Source organism: Nipponia nippon, unplaced genomic scaffold (assembly GCF_047370975.1).
Source record: "Nipponia nippon isolate SJK-2023a ecotype South Korea unplaced genomic scaffold, ASM4737097v1 scaffold_7, whole genome shotgun sequence".
In the NCBI taxonomy this organism is placed as follows: domain Eukaryota; kingdom Metazoa; phylum Chordata; class Aves; order Pelecaniformes; family Threskiornithidae; genus Nipponia; species Nipponia nippon.
In genome coordinates this window covers 30836185-30856458 of record NW_028262391.1, presented here as the reverse complement: position 1 = coordinate 30856458, position 20274 = coordinate 30836185, and the positions used below count along the sequence as shown (strand labels likewise).

Genomic DNA, 20274 nt, shown 5'->3' with positions numbered 1-20274 from the left:
CCGTGCTTGAAAGGCTCCGCCAAGAAGCTGCGTTGCGAATGGCCGGCCGCTCTGCGGTCGCTATGGCAACCGCCCCTCCCTCAGCTCCTATTGGCCGAGCTGCGTGCGGAAACCGGGCTACCACCCGGCACGGCGCGGCGGGGCTCAGCGACGCCGGGGATTGGCCGGGGGGAGGCGGCTCTGATTGGCGGAGGCCGGGCGGAGGCGGGGCGTGGCCCGGCCCAGGTTTGTTGTGGGGGTCCGGTTGTCAGGTGGCGGCGCCGCCGGGGGGGGCGGGGGGCCGAGGGCCGGTGCCGCCGCCGGAGCCGCTGCCGGTAGAGCCGGGGCGGCCGGGGGAGCCCCGCCGCCAGCCAACGTTCAAGCGTCCCCCCGGCAGCTCTGGGCGCCGCCCACAGCTCCTCATCGTCCGGTGAGGCTGCGGCGGCCCGGTGAGGCTGCGGCGAGCCCGAGGAGCGCTTCCCGCCCGGCCCCCGGCACCGCCCGCGGGGCCGTCGCTACCGTGATGGTCGTCAGCGGTGAGGCCTCACCCCGTGCTGCTGCCGGCCGGGCCGGGCCGGGCCGGGTCTGGCGGCGGGCTGGGCCCCCGCCCCCTGCCCGCCGTCTCGGCGCGGCCTTCCCGCTCCCCGGCCCAGCGTGGCGGGGGCGTGGGCGTCGCCGTAACTCCGGCCGGTGTTTTTTTGCCTGCAGGGCGGTGCCGCGGTGCCGCGGGTGAGGAGTAGGTCCCGGGGAAGCTCGGGTGGATGGCCCGGCGCCGGTAGGACGCGCCGGCGGAGCGGCGGCCCAGGCAGGGCCGGTGCGGCGGAGCCTCGCTGGGAGGAAGAAGGCGCTTCTGGCCCGCCCGTGGGAGAGGCGCCGAGCTGAGGCATGGCCGGGGCCGTCACCACTAAGACGGCGTGGAAGCTGCGTGAGTGTCGCCGGGCTGCACTCCCGAGGGAGGGCAGAGGAGTTTCCCCAGCTGGAAGGGGTTGGAAGAGGCGGTTTGCGATAGGAACCAGCTAATCCCTGCCTTGGGTGTGGGTGTCCCGGCCCTCTTTCCAGGTTGCTGACCGGAATTTTTAACGCCTAGAAATCCTTTTTGAAAGCATAGCAGCATAGTGGAATAGTGTAGGGCAGGGCCTTGCTATTGTTCTTTTAAAAGGGTCATGGCCTGGATTTTTTTCTGATTAGCTGCTGTAATGCTATACTAAATTTCTAGCTAATTCCACATGACTCTCATGTAGTACAAGAACAACCAAGGGAGTGATGGAGACCTCCTTCAGAGCTCAGGCTGCAGTTGAAGTTCTGTCAGTGTCAGATTAGCCTCTTTGGGGTTGCCCTTCATTGCTGCTCACTGGTTACAGAAGGTGCACTGAGCTCTTTGCTGCAGGAGGGATGAAGTGATCTTTGCAGGGACTGTATGTCTCATTCTCTCGAAATTGCTTTGCAAGAGGCAGTAAGAATTGTTGCTTTTACATCCATTATTTTTCCTCAGAAGGAGCAGTAGACAGTTGCTGACTATCTATTTCTAGCTGCTTCGCTGGTCACCAATGAGTAGTTTGATAGGGGCTGTTGAGGAATGCTTAGAAGCAATGGGAAGTGATCAGTTGTTCACAAGTGCGAGCTTTAGACCAGTGACTTGAGGTCTAGAAACTGGCTAGCAGAAATACAGTATCCTTGACTGGTAACACATTGAGGGAGGTGAGATAATTGACTTAGAAATTTCTTATCTTTTTGAGCAGAAAGCCAGTTTGCTATGTTATCTTCCCATCCCTGAAACTCCAGTTATAGGAAAAGCTGGAAGTCAATCAATCTCCATTCTTTTTTAAGTGAGCAGAAGTTCTTGATCTTCATTTTTGCTAGGCTCTGCCCCATCTTAGTATCCTCTTTAGAGCAAGAAGTGTTCTGAATGTTAGAAATGTTTTGGCAATGCTAATTAGGAGCTTAGTATTACTGAGCTGGTGGGTGATATCTGGTGATGAATACTGCATTAAAAAAAAATTGTGGGTTTAAAGAAACTGGCACTTCACTGAGGGAGAGGGTGATGCTATCTGGCCAAGGCTGGCATCAGGGTATAACCTGGCTTTTAGGAACAGAGGGTTGAATGGTTCAGCAATGACTTTTAAACTTACAATATATTATTAAGAACGAAACCAAGAGGAGGGAAAAAGTAGAGCTGCTGACGTGCTCATTTCAACAGCAATGCTCAGCATCTATCCTTTCAATTTTAACTAGTGATTTGGTCTGTTAATACTAATTGTACTGTTTGTTACCTTCAAGTCTGTGTATACGTATGTACTTTACTTTAGCATTGTCATATGGAAGATTGGTCTTTCAACACAGTACAAGCATATTTTCAGATTTGCCCTTGTCATTTAATTTATGGTCCAGTTACCTTTGTAATTTGAAAGGTGTTTCTCCAGCTAAAGTGAAAGTTGCGCAGTTCTGCTTTCAGAAAAGCACTCTGAGAGCTTGAGATCAAAGTACCTGTAATTATTATTGCAGCCGTCTAATATCCTTTTGGATTAGTGTTGCGTGTAAAGTGATCAAATTGCTTCTCCCACCAAAACAATCTGAACGAAAGCTGAATTGATTGCTACCTAGCCTTTTTACAAACAAGTTTCATAACTATTAGGCATGCAAATCCCATGAACTTTCAAAGAGGAGAACTGTAAGAGGAAGAAATTGGTAAATACATCTGCCAAAAACTTGAGTGGATTTAAAAATCCACTGTGAAAATTAGATGTCTAAGCAAAGATGCTCATTTGGCTTCTCTTTTGCCCCAAACTTCTTTCTTTCTGATGAGGCTTCCTTGGAGTTCTGTCATTGTGAAGCCCTCTCAGCGTCAGAGTTTCCCCTCAGCCCCCAGTTTTTTAACAGTCTTTTAGTATTGATCGCATTTGTTCTTTTATGCACTTTTGGATATATAGTCATCCTTCCTTTGTCACAGTTTCACGCTTTGCATTGCTAAGTTTCACCTGTGTTACATAGTGGGGACATAGCAAAGCCTCTGCCAAAGCTCAGAGAAGGGAGCTCCACCTATCCCTGCTGCTGAGTCTGACTTTTTTTCTGTGTAAGGTAACAAACTGTACTGCTGCTAGTCTGCCAGTGCCAGTTCCTCTCAGGTTGGACAGTCTGCTGCTGCTTTCTAGAACATAGAAGCTGCATATTATTGCAGTTTCTCAGACAGCTCGGCTTGCTGAGACCCACCCGGGTACAGAAGGTAAAGCAGCTTCTGTGAGCAGGTTGCCACAGTTGAGCAAATCTTTAAAAGCTACTGCATTGCTGCTAGTGATAGAATATGCTTTTTGTAAGCCACATGAGCACTGGAGTTGTGAAGCTTGGTCAGCAAATGTCTTAAGTACAGCAGGCAGAGCCAAGAAGGACTGTTTCAAGCAAGATAATAGTGTGACTTCTTATCTGAACTGTTGGCTGCTGCAGCTTGTCCAGTGGAAACTGGGAAGTTTTTCTGGAAGAAGAATATTGTTTTAGTCCTTTGGGAGGCATGGCATGGAAAATTGTTATATTAGTCTGTAATAACCATTTGCTTTTTTTTGCGCAGAAGAGATCACGGCTCACAGCAGCAATGTATCCTCACTAGTCCTGGGGAAAAGTTCAGGCCGGCTGCTGGCAACTGGAGGAGATGACTGTCGGGTCAACATATGGTCAGTTAACAAGCCTAACTGCATCATGGTAAGAAGAGGCCTGTTTTCAACTTTTGGGGGATGGGAACATTAATTCTGAGATATGGAGGGTAGGGAATGAGGGGAATGATTGTTGAGTTGTAGCCTGTGGGACTTGTGAAAAGAGTTTACCAACACAAAGCTGGGTGACTGGATTCTAGCTAAAGATAGGGACAGAATTTGGTAACTGGTGAGACCACTGCTCCAGAGGGAATCTGGGATGGATGGCTGCTTCAGCTGGGCCAGTGCTTGCTCAGATAATGAATATTGTGCCTTCCGTTACCAGGCTACAGATAATTAAATGCAGAGTTTTGTATGAGATTAGCTAGTTTTGTAGTGCAAGCTACAGGGGCCAGTTTTATACCCTGGAGTTTGCCCTCATAGCAGGAAACATCCCCAGCAGGATGCATTGCCACCTGTCCCACAGTCACTAACTGTCAGCACAAAGTTTGTCAGAGTAGTTTGCTAACTTGCCTGTAGGCTGGGGAAGAGTAATGCTGGGCGCAGCATGTTAGAAAGAGGTTTATGTCAGTATGATTGCTAAAGCCCACCGTAAATATATTTAACAGATGTCTGTCCTGCATTGCTTTTGCTTTGAGTGGGTGTTGTCTTTAGCAAGTGTCCCTTGTCACTTGTTTAATTAACAGCACAATAATGTGTTGTGGAAGGCATTTCTCCAGCCAGTGTGAACCTTGTGAGGAAGAAATTGGGAAAGTAGGGTCAAAAAGGCTAAAAGGAGAATGTGTCTGCTGTATTTTTCTATTAATTTACTGAGGTTAAGTATAAAGAGGTTGAAATGGGGGTAAAAGGCGTTGCTCACCTTTGGCAGTGCTGTGCTTCTTGCGTAGCATAGTTAAGCTGTGTCTTTCCAGTCCCTTGGTGATGCCATAGCAGTAGTTTGAAACCAGAGTATTGCCTTCCACAAGAAGAAGGTTGAAGGACTAAATATCTCTGTACCCTTTATGTGGGAGCAGAGAGCTGTAGCTCTCCTGCGCTTCCTGGGAACCACAGATGTTAGAAGCTGGCGTTTCTGAGGGGCAGGGACTGACTGGAGCTGCTGAGGACTTGTGCCGTTCTTGTATGTCAAAAGAATCTTGATTTTTTGGGGTTGTGCTGTATATTTTGTCCTCTGAAATTCATCTTTAGTGTTTATATTGTTAGGATTCCAGATGTTTATGTGTTGGGGAAGAGGGAAAAGAGGAACTTCTCAAGGAGCATTGTGACTTGGTTCAAGTTTGAGCTCTGTTTCTCACTAAGCAGTGACAGTTGCAGCTGTAGAGTATGTAGAGGATTTCAGTTGCATGTGAAATCCTAAGAAAGCCCCATCAGAACAGGCAGCTTTCAAGTGGGGTTCCCAGCCTCTGTACGTGTGTGGGAGGCACAGAGCTAGCTTAGCTATTTAAAAAGACCTGTTTGAGGATGGAGTAAAGCATAGACTATTGCTTAATTGACAAGCAAAAAGTCTGCAATAGTGGTATTGGTTTTCTAGAGCTACTTTTAAATATTCTTGTGTTTTAATTAAATACTGGCCTTTTCAAAATACTTAGGTAATTTTTAAGCTTTTAGGTGTTCAAGGATGAAGGGAACTGCGTATCTGTGAATTACTACCTTATGCCTCAAATTAATATTTCAGTAATAGCACCATATTATCACTGTGACACCCATTGCTGGCAGCAACATATGGCTCCTTGTTTATGTGAAGGTTTCGAAGTAGCCTTGCTTTTGCTCTTGCTTTGATTTTTTAACCAGTTCATGACAGTTACATGACCCATTTAGAGCAAACAGAGTGCCATTGCACTTGCACAGCATAATTTTTATAATGTAAGCATGTGTCAACCTTGTCTGGGCATCCGCACCTAATGTTTAAGTACCCGTGTCTCTGTTGATGCATCCTTTAAAAATTAGTCAGCGTGCCCCAGAAAGTGGGATAACGTGGAAGATACGTGCACGGTGCTATATGCAGTGATTGTCTTTAGGATGCTCTACCATACTGGTAGATGATGAGGAAAAAGGATCAGTGGCACAACCGGGTGGCCCCAACTCATAGCTAAATACTTGCGAATCGAGTACGAACAATGCCACTGCGGACAGGGCTGTGTCAGTAGCTGTTGGTTGTGACTCATGGTTTTCTTTGCAGAGCTTGACAGGCCATACAACGCCCATTGAGAGCCTACAGATCAATACGAATGAGGAACTCATTGTTGCAGGGTCCCAGTCAGGGTCCATTCGAGTTTGGGACCTGGAAGCTGCCAAAAGTATGTTTCCATGAGTTTTCACTTCTGTTAATGTACGCTTTTTGGAGTATCCTTATGCTTAAATACCTATGCTGACCCAGAAGGTTCCCAACTTAAGAAGGAACAGGAGCCTGGCATTGCTTTCATCTTAATTTCCATCCCTCTTAGAGGGCTTTTATGCACTTCCTGCTGAGACTGTAGAGCTGTGTATGCACACTCGAGCAAAAATTTGTACATGTATTGTGGAGACTGATTTGAGGAACTAGTTTCTAGGTTTTGACCCATGTGTGTTGCAATCTGTATTCCAATCAGGTTCCATGCATGTATAGAGTAACTAGATGTATAGCATTTGTATTCAGAGTCTCAGCTTAAAATTGTCAACCTTAAAAAAAGGCTCTAAAATCAGATTGGAGGTTTTAAGTATATATTAGGTTCTGCACAAGTCCAGGAATCCCCTGCTTGCTGACCTCTTGTTCTCGTTCTTGGGTTCCAACTTTTCTTTTTTTCCTCAAGTGATTTTTCTCCTCTTCTGCTCTTGCATGGCCATATAAATAGACAAAGACCTAATTTTTAATAAATAGTAAAAGCTATGAACTCATCGAGCTCTGATCCTTTAAAGGCCAACTGTTGAGTCATGCTTTATTTATTGCACTTGTCTCAAATCCTAGAACAAGTTTGCAAAGGTATGAATCACTTGAGTGCATTCCAGCAGGAATACCATAAAATGACTGAATATTTCTTATAGTTGCTACCCATAGAAAGGTTCATAGAAAGAATGTGTAATGCAAATAGACTTGCGCTGTCTGAGCTAAGAAGGCAAACAGCAGGTGGCAAAAATAATAAAAAGCACTTTTGTCATTCAGACAGTTAGAATCAGTTAAGTTATAAAATAGTTTGGCTCTACCAGTGGAGTGTAACTGATCTGAAACTGAATTTATTAGGAGACCTATGAGCCAGTGTCTGTGCCAGTGACCACTGCAGGTCTGGCACAAGAGCCAGTTTCTGCCAGGGGAATCATCAGACTGTTCCAGATGACAGATGATGGAGAGAGGTTGCCCTTGTTATCTGAGCAATTTTTCTTCCTCGAAGTTGAGTTCTGCATTCGTCTCTGCTTTCAGAGATAGGGTGTACCAGTTCCACTGGTCCTTTCTGGTTTCCAGAATTACAGGGAATGTTACTTGGTTGATGACTTGCTGAAACACTGTGATCATTTCTTTGTCTCATGCTTCCTAAGTGTCCTTTCCTGGTCTTTGGGATGCCTCTTGCAAGGGGCAATTGAAGGAATCCAGGGCAATATTGGAACCTAAGAGGTAGAAGTCAGGCTCGTGCCTGGATGGGGGTGCAGAGTCCCGGGAAAGAGTCTGTCTAACAGCTGCAAGGTGAACGATGCAGGCAATCAAATGTCCCTTTCACTTCCTGGCTAAAACTGGCCTCCCGCCCCCCGCCCCCCCCCCCCCCCCCCCCCCCGCATTTTGCTCTCTTTGTAACAAGTGGAAAGATAAACTGCCTGACAGCTGCCTCAAGGTGTGGCTTTTTAGTTTTATTTTCAGAATGGAGACCTTTGGAGTTTTATTCATAGTTTCCACACCTCAGGACAGGGCTTTCATTAAGATCATTGAACACGGGCCCTGTATTGCTGTTTCTTTGCATTGCAAGGGTAAAGTCAGAACCATTTCCATAAAATAATGTGTACAGATGAATAACCAATATATAGCATGTCTAATGTATGTTGTATTACCATGTGCTTAATGGTGAGGATAGTATGGCTAAACTTCTGCATGGTGTCTGGGGGAAATGAACTACTACATATTTGCTCCCTATTCGTTCTTCCTGCTCTGCTGCTCCTTTTCCCAGTTCTTCGTACCTTACTCGGTCACAAAGCGAATATCTGCAGCCTTGATTTCCATCCTTTCGGAAGCTTTGTGGCATCTGGCTCTTTGGACACAAACATTAAGGTAAGACCCAGCTTCTCTTAGAGATTGCCCTCTTTACTTGCAATATCTTTGTTTTGAAGAATGCCAGAACATGTTTTGTGCCAAGCTGTTGGTAGATGCTGTACATCATCATTTCCATGTGTGTGGGCAGGTGTATTTGTGAGTGCTTGTGAAATTCGTACATGTGGTAGCTCATGAGTGTGATTTCTCTGTTGTGGAATGTGGCTCCAAGTAAGGTGCCAGCTGAGACCTGGTGTCAGCAAGCGCAGATGTCCTGATTGCTGTGGATTGCATCTCCCTCATCAGACTGGTATTTGACCGTAGGAACTGAGCTTCTGTAGTAAGAAATACTTTACAGAAGTGATTCTCACTTGGGGAGTTAGGTTAGGAAATACCCCTGAAGCAAACAGGGGTTCAGCAGCCTGTTCAGTGTTTTCGTTCTGCAGTGTCTATCTGCTTGGTGACAGGGAGAGCCCTTGTTCTGAAGGGACCCTTGGGCTCCCCACATACTGCTCTAAGCATATCTTTTGTTTGCTTTTCTTCCCTGTAGCTCTGGGATGTGAGAAGAAAAGGCTGTGTCTTCAGGTACAAGGTAAAATGCTTCATTAGTTTTCAGGCGAAGATGGGAGAAAGATTTCTGTTGAGAACTTGTGAGCAAACCTTGAAGTGATTATGTACAATTAACTTCCTAGTTTTCCAGTATGAAAATAAGATCTGCACAATTTGTGAAGTGGCCTGGCAAACCTCCGCAGGCCTCTGTGAACTGTATGGGAATATGAAATGGATATCATAGGAGTTCATGTACTGTAGTCTGGTTGGCTTCAGTGGGGGATGGAGAGCATCCATGAGTTTCTTTATACTGTGACTGATATTACCATGCAAGTCCCCACTGCAATAAGATGGTTCTATTCTTGGGGCCTTTTTCTACCCAAAGAACTTGATGTATATTAATTTCATTTAGAAACCAACTTAATGGCCCAGCACTTCTATCTGACCACCCGTAAATCTGTGTAATTTAAATTTGATTCTTATTAATTAAGCCAGATCTGTATTTACATACTAAACTGATGCCAGAAGTGTCTAGATAAGAGATTACATGCCTTTAGTGTGGATGGGTGTAGCTCTTGAGTGTGTTTAGTGTTCTGTGAGCTGTTGACTCTGTGAAACAGTTACTGATTTTATTTTTTTATATTTTATAGGATTGAAAGACAAAAGCCAGAATTCCCTCTAAAGGAAGGGGGGAAAAAAAAAAGAGAAAATACTATTTGTTTTTTTCATTTCAGGGTCACACAGAAGCAGTTCGATGTCTCCGCTTTAGTCCTGATGGGAAATGGTTAGCCTCTGCTGCTGATGATCACAGTGTAAAGGTAATTTACTGTGACACTCTCCTTATGTGCTCGTGGCACATAGGAATGCTGGGATCGTCTTTTTCCCAGGCATTAACAGCACTTGCTCATAAACACCTTTAGTTCATTAGGCAGCTGGCTGAGCCCTGTGGCTTTGCAGGGACCAGCTTGTTTATAAGGATCATGTCCAGTGGCCCACAACATCCAGAAAAGAGCTGCATGTGTTGAAATGCACTTATCCAACAGACATGTTGGCGCTATGCATATGAAAGCTCAAGTTTTGATGGTGGTAGAGTTGTGATACCTGAACATTGGCCTCGGTCGTCTCAGTAAATGTTACAGAATGAGTTGTCCACAGCATGTTGTTTCACCATACCGGTTTCTGGTTCTGCTCAGTTAATTCACTAGGAGTGTGTTATTATGCACATTGCACATGATTATCAGTCTGAAAATTGCTGTCAGGACTGAGCAGAGCAAAGAAGGAATTCGGAAAAGTATTGACTGAAGCAGTGACTTCAGTTGTTTCAGATGTGGTATGGAGGAATGTGGGCAAAGGACTGATTTTTTTTCAGCTTCACATGAAATAAACTGACCAGTCATTTCGCTCTGGATTTTTCAGTGGAGACTAGAGCACAGGAAGAATGAATTGCTAAGGGATTCAGAGCTTTTGCATTTTTGTTTGTTTGCTTTTAAGATATAATCTGTGGGGACAGGTGGAACTGCTGTATTTTATCCTAGTCTCTAAATATAAACCAGAAACTTATAGGGGACAAATTAAATGGAAAATTTAAAAGAAAATGCAAAAAAAAAAAAAAAATGATCCTTCCCTGATCATTGCTTTCTTTGACAAACTTGAGTCTGTTCTTAGAGGGGGAGAAGCGTTAGAAGGTTGCCAGTACAAGGAAATCTGAAGTGTATTGGGATTCTCTAACACTAAATCTTTTCAAGAGTCTCTGTTCTTCTTCCAGCTGTGGGATCTGGCTGCTGGGAAGATAATGTTTGAGTTTACAGGACATACGGGCCCAGTAAACGTTGTTGAATTCCATCCCAACGAATACCTTTTGGCTTCCGGCAGCTCTGACAGGTACATAAGGGGAGAGAGAAAGAAGGGAATTGTACATGCTGATTCCCTTTCCCGATGCCTTTCCTTTTAGGAATGTGGAAAACAGGAATGTCACACAACTCAAACCTGCCATTGCCTGACATCTAGCCAGCAGATGTGATGTGCAGAACATGGAGATCTTGCCTTCTCATCCAAAATTTATGGCACCTTCTACCACACTAGAAAACAATGCGATAGCCTCAAGCATCTAACTGACATCCTATCTGAACTGCAAGCAGTCCCGCTCAGCTAGCGGGGTGTCCTCTTAGCTCTGGGTCAGCTCTAAATACCTATCTGTATCTAGAGCCTCTAAGCATCTGTGGCTGGATTCACAGATCTTAGCTAGACTGGCCTTCTATGTAGGTTCATCATAGGTGCACAACAGCGAAAGTCATTCCAGCTATTACCATATTATTTCAATACTGGATCCTACAGCAGATTTCTAGAGGGATGAGTGATGATTCTTGTTCTGTTGTGTGTACAGGACTGTTCGGTTCTGGGACTTGGAGAAGTTTCAAGTTGTGAGCTGTATTGAAGAGGAGGCTACCCCTGTCAGGTATATTAAATGGCTACTGCAGTGTACTAGGCAGAGACTAAAGTGGGGGTGAAGGGAGGATTTCCTGAAAGAGACTTTACTGGGGAGAAGTTTGGGCTGCTGGAGATGTTTCACAAGCCCACCAGGTTGCACAGGTGAACACCAGATCGGTAAGTTCATTGTTAGAAATGGGGCTGGAGGTGTTCAGTGAAGTCAGGGATATACAGCCTTGGGGTCCTTGTGGGACGGAGCAAGGTTGGGAAGCTGTGCCTAATTCTCCAACTGCCTTCCTCCCAGATGTGTGCTCTTCAACCCAGATGGCTGCTGCTTGTATAGTGGCTTCCAGGATTCACTGCGTGTGTACGGCTGGGAGCCTGAGCGCTGTTTTGATGTGGTCTTGGTGAACTGGGGAAAAGTAGCTGACTTATCTATCTGCAACAACCAGCTGGTAAGCCACTGCTCCGGAGGAGTGGGGGAGGCAGCTGTGAAACATGAGATAAAATCCCCCTGCCTCCTTGCAGGCCTTCTGACCTTTAAGCTTATGTCTGACTATAAGTCGCCAGGGCTTGCAATGCACCCGGTACTTAGACAGAGCTTGTGTGCTTTTGCTTTCAGCAGCCTCCTGCTCCACTTTGTCTCTCTTTGGCTTCTGGAGGAAAGAACTGGGGCTTGGTTTGACCAGTACTTAGAAACTATGCTTGGCAAAAGTTTTATCATAGCCTTTCATAAAACCTTGGGATCTCCAAATTAAAAAAGCTAAAGCACTGAACTGAGAAATTCTCAAGAACGGTCACTCAAGGTCACTCTATCATGCCTGTTCTCAAAAAGCTGGCGTGCATCCTGCTCCCTGGTGAATTACCTTGATCTTTTGCCTCTGCAGATAGGAGTTTCCTTTGCGCAAAGCACAGTCTCTTCCTTCGTTGTGGATCTCAGCAGAGTCACAAAGTCGGGTTCCATTCCTCATGGGCTGATCAGGGACGACGAGCCTCTTGTGCCACCTACCCCCACAGGGTCCTCCCTTCGCCGCATCTATGACAGGCCCTCAACTAGCTGCAGCAAACCGCAAAGGTAAGGGAATCTGCTGGCTTGTTGAATTTCAAGATTTTAAGGAAATGTACAAGGAGATCAGTGCTCTTGCTCTCTCTGATGGAGTCCATATGACTTGTCCTTGACAGCATCTCTTTTTCCACAGCAGAGTGAAGCACAACTCGGAGAGCGAGAGGCGCAGTCCCAGCAGTGAAGATGACCGGGATGAGAAGGAATCAAAGGCTGAGATCCAGAACCCAGAGGATTACAAAGAGATCTTCCAGCCCAAGAACGCTATCTGTCAGTACCAGGGTTTATTGTGCTTTTGAGTGTTGTTTGGATTAGAGCTGTAGGCGTTAAACTGGTTCAGCAGAGGTGAGCTTTGGCTTACTATAATAGAGGCTTCGCCTGTGACTGGGAGAGTTTAGAAAACTTTAATATTCTGTGCTTGGACTCTGAACCACAGATCGTGTTGGTGAACTGCTGGAAGGTGGCGCCTTTACTAGGGTGCAGTGATGTCTGGTCAAAGCCTGACTCAGAATCCAGAGCTCCACTCTAAGCATGCTGCCTTCCTGTCCTGATTAGAAAGGACTACTGTGTTATGGGATCTTTATTAACTTTAGAATTTTGATATGTATAAAATTAGCAGTCTCCATTAAAGAAGGAAAGGCAAAATGTTTTTTTAAAACAGAGATTGTTGTTTAGGAGGCATAGTGCAATGCCTGTATCTCATTTTTATGTAAATGAGAAAAATGAGATACTCTTTCTAAGGAATTAATGGTCATTATTTTGATTTACTTCTGTAAATCAATTTAGCAGGAGGTGAATTTTTTTCTGATATAATTTGTTGTGACAGTGCCTTTTCTTGTGCTTCACATCTCTACAGCAATGAACTACACGGGTCAGTTTTGTCCCTCCCATCCATGAAGGCTGAAAGCCTTTGGCTAAACTCAACAATAGCATCAAGGGCTGAAGGAGATAACTCTGCTTGCCATATCATTGATTGCCCTAATCTGTGGAGTTGTTGGAGATCTCCCAGCTCCAAGGTTGACCTATCACTAATCTGTAGCCTTGAATGCTCCTTTGTTTGTTTATTTTTTTCTCTCTTTCTGTAGGTCGAACTCCTCCTCGAAACAACGAGCCCTTTCCAGCCCCTCCTGAGGATGGTGAGTATGAAAATGATCCCTTGGTGGGAATGGGGTTAATGGCCTTCAAAAGAGGGAGAGCTGCATGTCTGCAGAAAAGACTACTTGTAGTCTAGCTATACAGAACCTTTGCTCACAGCTTCCCTTGAAAGGAATAATTGGTTTCTGTGTTCCCACTTCTTTCCATCTTGGTAGAGCCCATAACTGCAAAGGAAGCATTGAAATCCAGCCAAGCTGTGGATGTCCAGACCCTGTTGCCAAAGCAAGAACTTGTATGTACTGTATGATCTGTTAATAGCTGTGAAAGATATGTGAGTGCTGGAGACATTACGATTTCTAACGAAGCTGATTGAAGCTGCACTTTTACTGCTCTTCAGTAAAGCAGTCTTTGCCCTGCTGTGTGTCTTGCCTGAGCAGTAGAATTGAAGACCAAGCCTCCAACAGGCAATGGCTCTATTGCTTTTGTTCACTTCTTGCACTTGCAGTGGTGTTTCTCCTTGGATCTCAAAACTAGGGCACTCTAAGAGAATCAAGTACCAGATTTCTGCAAGCGCTTAACCTGAGGCTATTTTGTAGCCAAAATCACAAGCAGCTGATGGGCCAGGATACATTATACTGGCTTCTTAAGAATTCTCTCTTCGCCTTCAGGCTGGCCACGGGCCCATTGCCCTAATTTTAGATGCTGATAATGACAGCACTTGGCAGTTCTTTTGGGGCATCTCTGTTTTCTTTGCAAACCTTAATTGCATCTTGGCGTATACCTGAGAGATACTTTATTGCCTCTTAAACCATGCTAGCAAATTGGAGACTGCTTCTGCATTAGGACCCTGCTGTGAGAGGAAAGTGGGTCAGGAAAAAAGGACATCAGGCTAGGGCCAGATTGTTGCTGCTAGAGCTTTTATCCCAATTTCTCCTGCAGCCTGATCCTGTTCAGAGGCCACCTATTGCCTCCTCAACTCCTTTGACAAGAACAGAGCCGTCAGTGATTCCTGCAGCCAGGAATGAGCCCATTGGCTTGAAGGCCTCTGACTTTCTACCAGTAAGTGTCTCTGGACAAAAGTTTCCAGACACTGTCTGTGTTGGGTGGCATCAGAAAGGGGATTCTCTGAGGTGCAGAAGACTGTCTTACATGGTTTCTGCAACCTGCAGTCCTCAGTACTGAATGAGAACATGTTACCTCCTGCTCTCCCTCTGCTCGCTTGGTGCTTCCCATCTGCTTTGACTGTGGAATTAGCACCTGGACCCAGCCCCCATTGCAGATGACAGCAGGCTGATGTGAACACAGCAGTGTTGATCCATGCTCACGAAGAATGTATTATCAAAGCAGAGAGCAAGGGATGAGACAGACACTGAACAATTCCACATGCTAGACAGTGATTCATTTAGAAAATTGGTGTCTGCCATTACACATAAATAATTATTTCCAGATTCTTTCCCTATTGTCTCTTGGAGGTCTCTTGGCCTTGCTCAGGAGGGTATTCCTTGTCCCAAAAAGGGAGAAGGACCAGAGCATCCTCATGATCCCAAACTCTAAATGTGAGCAGGGGAAGAGAGATTCCAGCATGGTGTGGGTGGGAATCAAATTGAGAGTCTAATAAATTGTGCAAGATTTATGCTTTGTAATAAAATTTGTTGATTTCAGATGAACATTTCATGTAAAAAACCAGGGTTTGTATGAAAACACTTCTTCATCAAAACATACTGGTTTTGAAACCTTACTTTTAATTCACTTTTTTCAATTTTGAGTTTTTCCAAAGCTTCAAACATGTTTGTGATTGGCACAGTAGAAGAGGCAAAAGGGAAGTAGCTGAAATTGGAACAAATTGAATGCTTCCATTTCAAAATGTTTATAAAACAATCTGCAAGGAAGTCAGTGTTTCCTGTCCCTTTGTACACCAAAATTAGCTCTCACCTAGGCCAGAGAAAGCTCCTACCCTTCTGTGCCATCCTGCTCTGTTATCGCTCCTCCATTGGTGTCTGTACTTTCAGGCTGTGAAAAACCAAAGCCAGACTGAGCTTGTGGATGAGGAAGCCATGTCCCAGATAAGGAAAGGCCACGAGACCATGTGTGTGGTACTCACTAGCCGTCACAAGAATCTGGATACTGTGCGGGCTGTATGGAGCATCGGTGACATCAAGGCAAGGATGTGGAGATACCTAAGGCTCATGAGGGGAGCAAATGAACAGCTCTTTTGGCTTGTCTGGGGCTGATTGTGCCTCTTACACAAAATGTAGGGTCTCACAGCTTTTGTCCCCAGGGGTGCACCACAGAGTGCTGCTGTGTCCCACCTATGCTTGAATGGTCACAAAAAAACATGGAGAAAACTTTCTCACACAAGACTTAATCTTTTCTTCCCTAGCCAACTCCACGTTTCCTCTACCTTATTTTTGAAAAGTGGCACTTGATATCAATTGCTTTAGTCTAGCCAGTTTGAGCTTTACAATAGACAACTTCTTCCCCTTCTCTCTCAGAACTCTGTGGACTCTGCAGTGGCAATCAACGATCTGTCTGTTGTCGTGGACCTCTTGAATATTGTCAACCAAAAAGCGTGAGTCCTGGGTGGGGGCAGCCCCTGGGATACCTGAGAGCCACCTGGCTGAGCGTTGGGAGTGCTGCATTCTACCTGCCTTGTGTCCAGTGGGCCATGGCAGCATGAAATGCATGTCCTTGTAGTCAGATCTTCAAGTCTGCAGTGCCAGTAACTGCTGGAGTTGTATGGGGCCTTTTCTGTAGGCAAATGATGTCTCACAAGGCAAATCAAAGTCTTAGGGCTTCATAAAGTGATTCTGCTGTCAGAACCTGCCACTTTCTATCACAAGGGGGAGTCGGTGAACTTGCCCAGTAAACTTGAGTGCTGCTGCCTGGGCTTTTTTGCCAGAAAGCATGTGTCGACTCAGCCTTGTCTCTGCTCTCAGAATCTGTCCTTTTCTTTTCAGGTCTCTCTGGAAGCTGGATTTGTGTACTATAGTCCTGCCGCAGATAGAGAAGCTACTCCAAAGTAAATACGAAAGGTGAGGCCCCAAGAACATGGTGTGCTTGGGGGACAAGATGTGGGTATTCATAGGAGAGCTCCACTGGGTATTTTGTAGCTGAAAGAAAGTTCTGAAAAATCACAACAGATACAGTATAATGCTGATACGATGCCTGGAAAAGAGCAATGGGGTTGCCAAGCGTGTGTGGGAAAAGATGTGGAAAGTATGCATGGGCAAGAAGAGCAGGATATTGAGATTTAGCGTAGGTGTGTTGGACTGAAGGCAGCTCTGGCAGCCAGGATCAATGTAGAACAAGTGGGCTCTGCGGACTGATGGGAATGAAACTGTTGACTTGGGACAAGGAGAATGAAGTCCTGCAACAGCCTTGGGGTCACTTGGAAGATTGCTTTGAACCTCATCATTAGGTGGCAAAAAAATGCAGCCTCTCTCTTAAGACGGAGTTTCTGCCCTTTCTTCCTACTGGAAGAGAGGCTCCTGCCAAGTCCCCTCAGCAGGCCATCTCTGCTCTTGAGCAAAAAGGTCCCCCTTAGCAGGGTATATGCCAGGACCTTTTGAAAGGGCACACTTTGTCAGTCTTGACTTGAACCAAGACCATGTTGGTACTTGGCTGTTGCTCTCCTTATCGGATTACAGGTGGTGGAGGGGGGTCATTTGAGTAGATTATCCCCAGTGACTGGTTGTGAGGGAGGGCTTTGTGCTGGGAGGAAAGGAATGAAATTCAAGTGGGACCTGATTCTGTTTGTCTTTCAGTTATGTGCAGACTGGTTGCACCTCCCTGAAACTCATTCTCCAGAGATTCCTGCCACTGATCACAGACATCCTTGCTGCACCACCTTCTGTTGGAGTGGATATCACCAGAGAGGAAAGGTGAGGCACTTACCTCCACTTGCTCCCTTTTGGAATCAGCCTTTCTCTTGGGTGAGCTTTGCTCCTCGCCATTGAGGCTTTGGTACTAGACTGGGCTTGCCTTCCCTTTTGTCTGCAAACATCAAACCCTCCTGCTCTGAGAAAAAGACCAAGGACTGCTTTTCCTTCTGTCACTGTGACTGAGTAGTCATACCTAAACAAAGTTTGAGTATGTCAGGAGTAAAACCACCCTGTGGCTACACCCTCTACCTCACAAGACACACTTGATTTGTCAGCTGGGCCCTGGATTTCCAGTTCACTCACAGGATATCTCTGCTCTGAGAATTGGCACTCCAAAAACCAGCACCTCCTTTCTCCCTGGACTTTACTGCCAAAGGAGAAAAGAGGAGTGAAAGAGCCCTTATGTGGATGCCATTCTCCTGTGTCATCAGGACGCTGGCTGAATAGGTGGTGTTTCTGCTGAGCCATGCTCACATTTCAGCCCCTTCCAGGGCATTTGCAGGACTTGTGTTTTCTCTCCTGCTTGAGTTGCATCTTTGGCACTACAGGAACAAACAGGTCTCTTAAGCAGCTGAGGATTCATGCTGTGTCTACTGTCTATTTTTTGCAGGCTCCATAAGTGCAAGCTGTGCTACAAGCAGCTGAAAAACATTAGCAACATCGTCAAGAACAAGTCTGGGCTCAGTGGCCGTCATGGTAGTGCCTTTCGGGAACTGCATCTCCTCATGGCTGTCCTGGAGTGACAGCCGCCACCTCCTCATGTGCAAACACAGGTGGCCAAGCTCCTCTATGCTGTTTAATCCATCTGGCTGGATTTCACCTCTCTCCGTGTGTCCATCTTCCCCCCACAGCACAGTAGGGAAGTGGAGTCTCGCTGGCTGGTTGCCTGCCCAGCCCCAGTGCCTTATGGGCTGGATGGAGGACCTGAGTGGAGAGATGCCTGTGCTGTGTGAGAGGACCTGGCTGGTGGAGGGTCCCACAAAGCCCCTGTAGGGAAGCAGCTTCATTTCAGCTCTTCATCTCAGCATCAAGCTTTCAGCTGCTCTGTCTCTGTGTGCTGGCCTTTCCCTGATGGGAGGGCTCTGAACCTGCTGTCACCCCTCCTTCACCTGTGTATGCTGTTGGTTCTTGTCGCTTGGCTCTGTGGGCTGGGGCCGGCTGGCCCCGCTCTCTCTGTGCAGCATGCTGAGGACTGCGGTGTCTGCCCCACAAAAATCCTGCAGAAGGGACTTCAACTGCCATGTGGGACTGGCCCCTTTGGCTTGCTTCATCAAACATGAGCCAGGGCACCGTGCCACCGTGCCTGGTGTAGTCTCAAGGACCTGTATTGAGAGGAGGCTGTCTCTTGGCTTCTCAAAAATCCCTGCTGGCACCCTGGGCCACAGATTAATGTCTTCAGACTTGCTGGGAACTGATGTCTGCCTGGATCTGTTAAAATATGTGACTCAAACAGGACTTGTTGTATGTGTTTGCCTTTGGGGGTAAGGATGTGGGAGGGTGGAGGAACAGAGGGACATGGACTAATGTCTTTCTACATCACTGGTCCACTCTTAAAGGGTTGTGGTTCCCCCCCCCAATAAATGTTTTTCAGAACCTTTCTGTCCCTCTTTCTTCTTTCCTGTGGGGAAAGATGTTCCTGTTGGTGCTTCCCCTGCTCCTCCCAGCCTGTCTCCCATTTTATACACTGGAGCCTGTTCTCCGGGAAACTGTAACTTATAATGAATTTTATTAAAAGATTTGTAACTTTTTAAAAAAAAAGTTGTGTTAAATGCCTGAATCTCTTGAAGTACTGTTCACCTTGGCACAGCTCCTGGCTGGGAGCATCCAGGGAAAGCAGGGCTTTGTTCCCTGCATGGGCCATGGGGAAGCCAGCTGTTCTCACCCTTCCTGCTGGGAGGCTGCTGTGAGTAAGTGGATGTGGTGAGCAAGTTGGAGAGAGCACTAGCCAGGTGGCTTGCTGAAACCCTGGGGGAGGTTTCACTCTGCTGGGTTGTTCCCAGCCCAAAGAGCAACGTCATCGTTTGTGGCTTGTCCCTTCCCTGGCCTGATGTAGTTCTCTCTTACCCACTTGATCTCTAGCAGGTCTTGACATAGTGGCACACAGATGTGCAGTGGTTTTCTGTGAGCTCTTGAGCTAGGCACTGGTGTTGGAGATATAGGAGACTTTCAGGTGTGGCCAGCAGGAAAGCTAAAGCTATCCCTATCTTGCTGATGCTTCATCCAAATACAGTCAAGTTTTAGGAAGAAAGGGGAGAGCCCTGCTCTGCTCTATGGCTCTGGAGGAGGTGGCTCACACAGCAAGAGGCCCTACAATGTGCCATCGCAGGACGGCATGACCAGGGCTGAAGATGCTGCCTGCTTTGAGCACCAGGGAACTCATGGTGTGTGTCTTGCCTGCACTGCAGCCACTTGCTGCCTCACCCAGGGGCTCTCTGCAGCTAATCCCATGCCTGGACCCGACCGAAGCATGAAAGGGCTCTGCCAGCCTCCAGCCCTGAGCAACCCACAGAGCTGGGAGAAGCATGAGATGGACCAGTTCTGGGGCTTACTTATGGTTTAACAACTCAATCTCCTGCTAATTAAGGGAGCCTGATAGCTGCTGTCTGGGGGGCTGCCCTGCCAGGCTGGCCCAGAGACATCTGCAAGAAGAGGGATTTAAGGGGCTTTTCCAGCCGCAGGGGAGATGCTGCACAAGTGGTGTGGGAGGGAGCACCTGCCCTGAGCGGGGCTCAAACCTGCTGCAAAGAAATAACAGCAGTGCAGAAGGACTGGCTTTAACAGTTTATTTAAAATAGGTTTTGTTACAAAACAGGATTTTTTTGTTTTGGTTATTAAAATACATAGAAACATCTAATCTTACAAAAGGCTAAATTTATTCTTCCCTTTTTTTTTTTTTTTCCAAACAGAATACGCTGTGGAAGCGTGAGAGGAGAGGGTTGCGGTGGGAAGGAGCCATCAGTGCATCCAGTGGGTTATTTGCAGCAGGAGGAAGCATACCCACGGCTGGGTGCTCAGAGGTGCAGGGGGTAGTGCTGTCTTCTCTGACCCCCTGCCAGCTGCTGTCCTGATACATAAGCCAACAGGCTTTTGGGCTCGAGGTTTGGGGGTTTTTTGTTTGTTTTCTACTTGTTTTCCAGTCCCAGACCATGTAAACAGGCTATAAATATTTCAAACACTTTCATCTCGACCACACTGTGATCTCTCTTGACAAGACAACTGGTAAATAACTTTACAGTAGCTTCATTTGAGACCGCTAAATCCACCTTGGTGCTGCGTAACACAGGCAGCCCCGCAACCGCGTGGGTCCCTGGCAGCACCGGCAGCTTGGCTCATGCGTGGCACTGGGGCGCCTTCATGCAACTACAGGGCTTGAGAAACCTACGGGGAAAGGAGCTGCTGGGATTTTTTCTGGCTTAAAATGGAGGAAGCACT

The 20274-nt window shown here is 46.7% G+C and overlaps 1 protein-coding gene across 5 annotated transcripts; it reads left to right on the top strand.

Annotated features, from left to right (window-relative positions):
* The first annotated feature begins 106 nt into the window (after window positions 1–106).
* KATNB1 (katanin regulatory subunit B1) lies at window positions 107–19881 on the top strand. 5 transcript variants are annotated; one of them, XM_087739086.1, is made up of 21 exons: window positions 232–515; window positions 688–904; window positions 3539–3669; window positions 5797–5914; window positions 7748–7848; window positions 8378–8419; window positions 9111–9194; window positions 10142–10257; window positions 10760–10831; window positions 11108–11258; window positions 11691–11878; window positions 12003–12136; window positions 12952–13002; window positions 13177–13253; window positions 13901–14020; window positions 14971–15120; window positions 15454–15530; window positions 15919–15993; window positions 16726–16842; window positions 17453–17615; window positions 19749–19881. In XM_087739086.1, exons 2-20 carry the CDS (start codon window positions 865–867, stop codon window positions 17583–17585), a joined length of 1977 nt encoding a protein of 658 aa, XP_087595212.1. In that variant the 5' UTR covers window positions 232–515; window positions 688–864; the 3' UTR covers window positions 17586–17615; window positions 19749–19881. The 5 variants fall into 5 exon arrangements, 4 of the variants coding, with proteins under 4 accessions (XP_087595211.1, XP_087595212.1, XP_087595213.1 ...); XM_087739085.1 differs by lacking the exons at window positions 232–515; window positions 19749–19881 and adding an exon at window positions 107–225 and having other exon boundaries at window positions 17453–19707; XM_087739087.1 differs by lacking the exon at window positions 19749–19881 and having other exon boundaries at window positions 12006–12136; window positions 17453–19708.
* The last annotated feature ends 393 nt before the right edge of the window (window positions 19882–20274 follow it).

Bases quoted from the DNA above. Each gene is read 5' to 3' on its own strand.
- KATNB1 (XM_087739086.1), top strand. From the start codon at position 865: ATGGCCGGGGCCGTCACCACTAAGACGGCGTGGAAGCTGC. The intron at 13,003-13,176 runs GTGAGTATGAAA...CCATCTTGGTAG, and splicing joins TCCAGCCCCTCCTGAGGATG to AGCCCATAACTGCAAAGGAA. The intron at 15,994-16,725 runs GTGAGGCCCCAA...TTTGTCTTTCAG, and splicing joins CTCCAAAGTAAATACGAAAG to TTATGTGCAGACTGGTTGCA.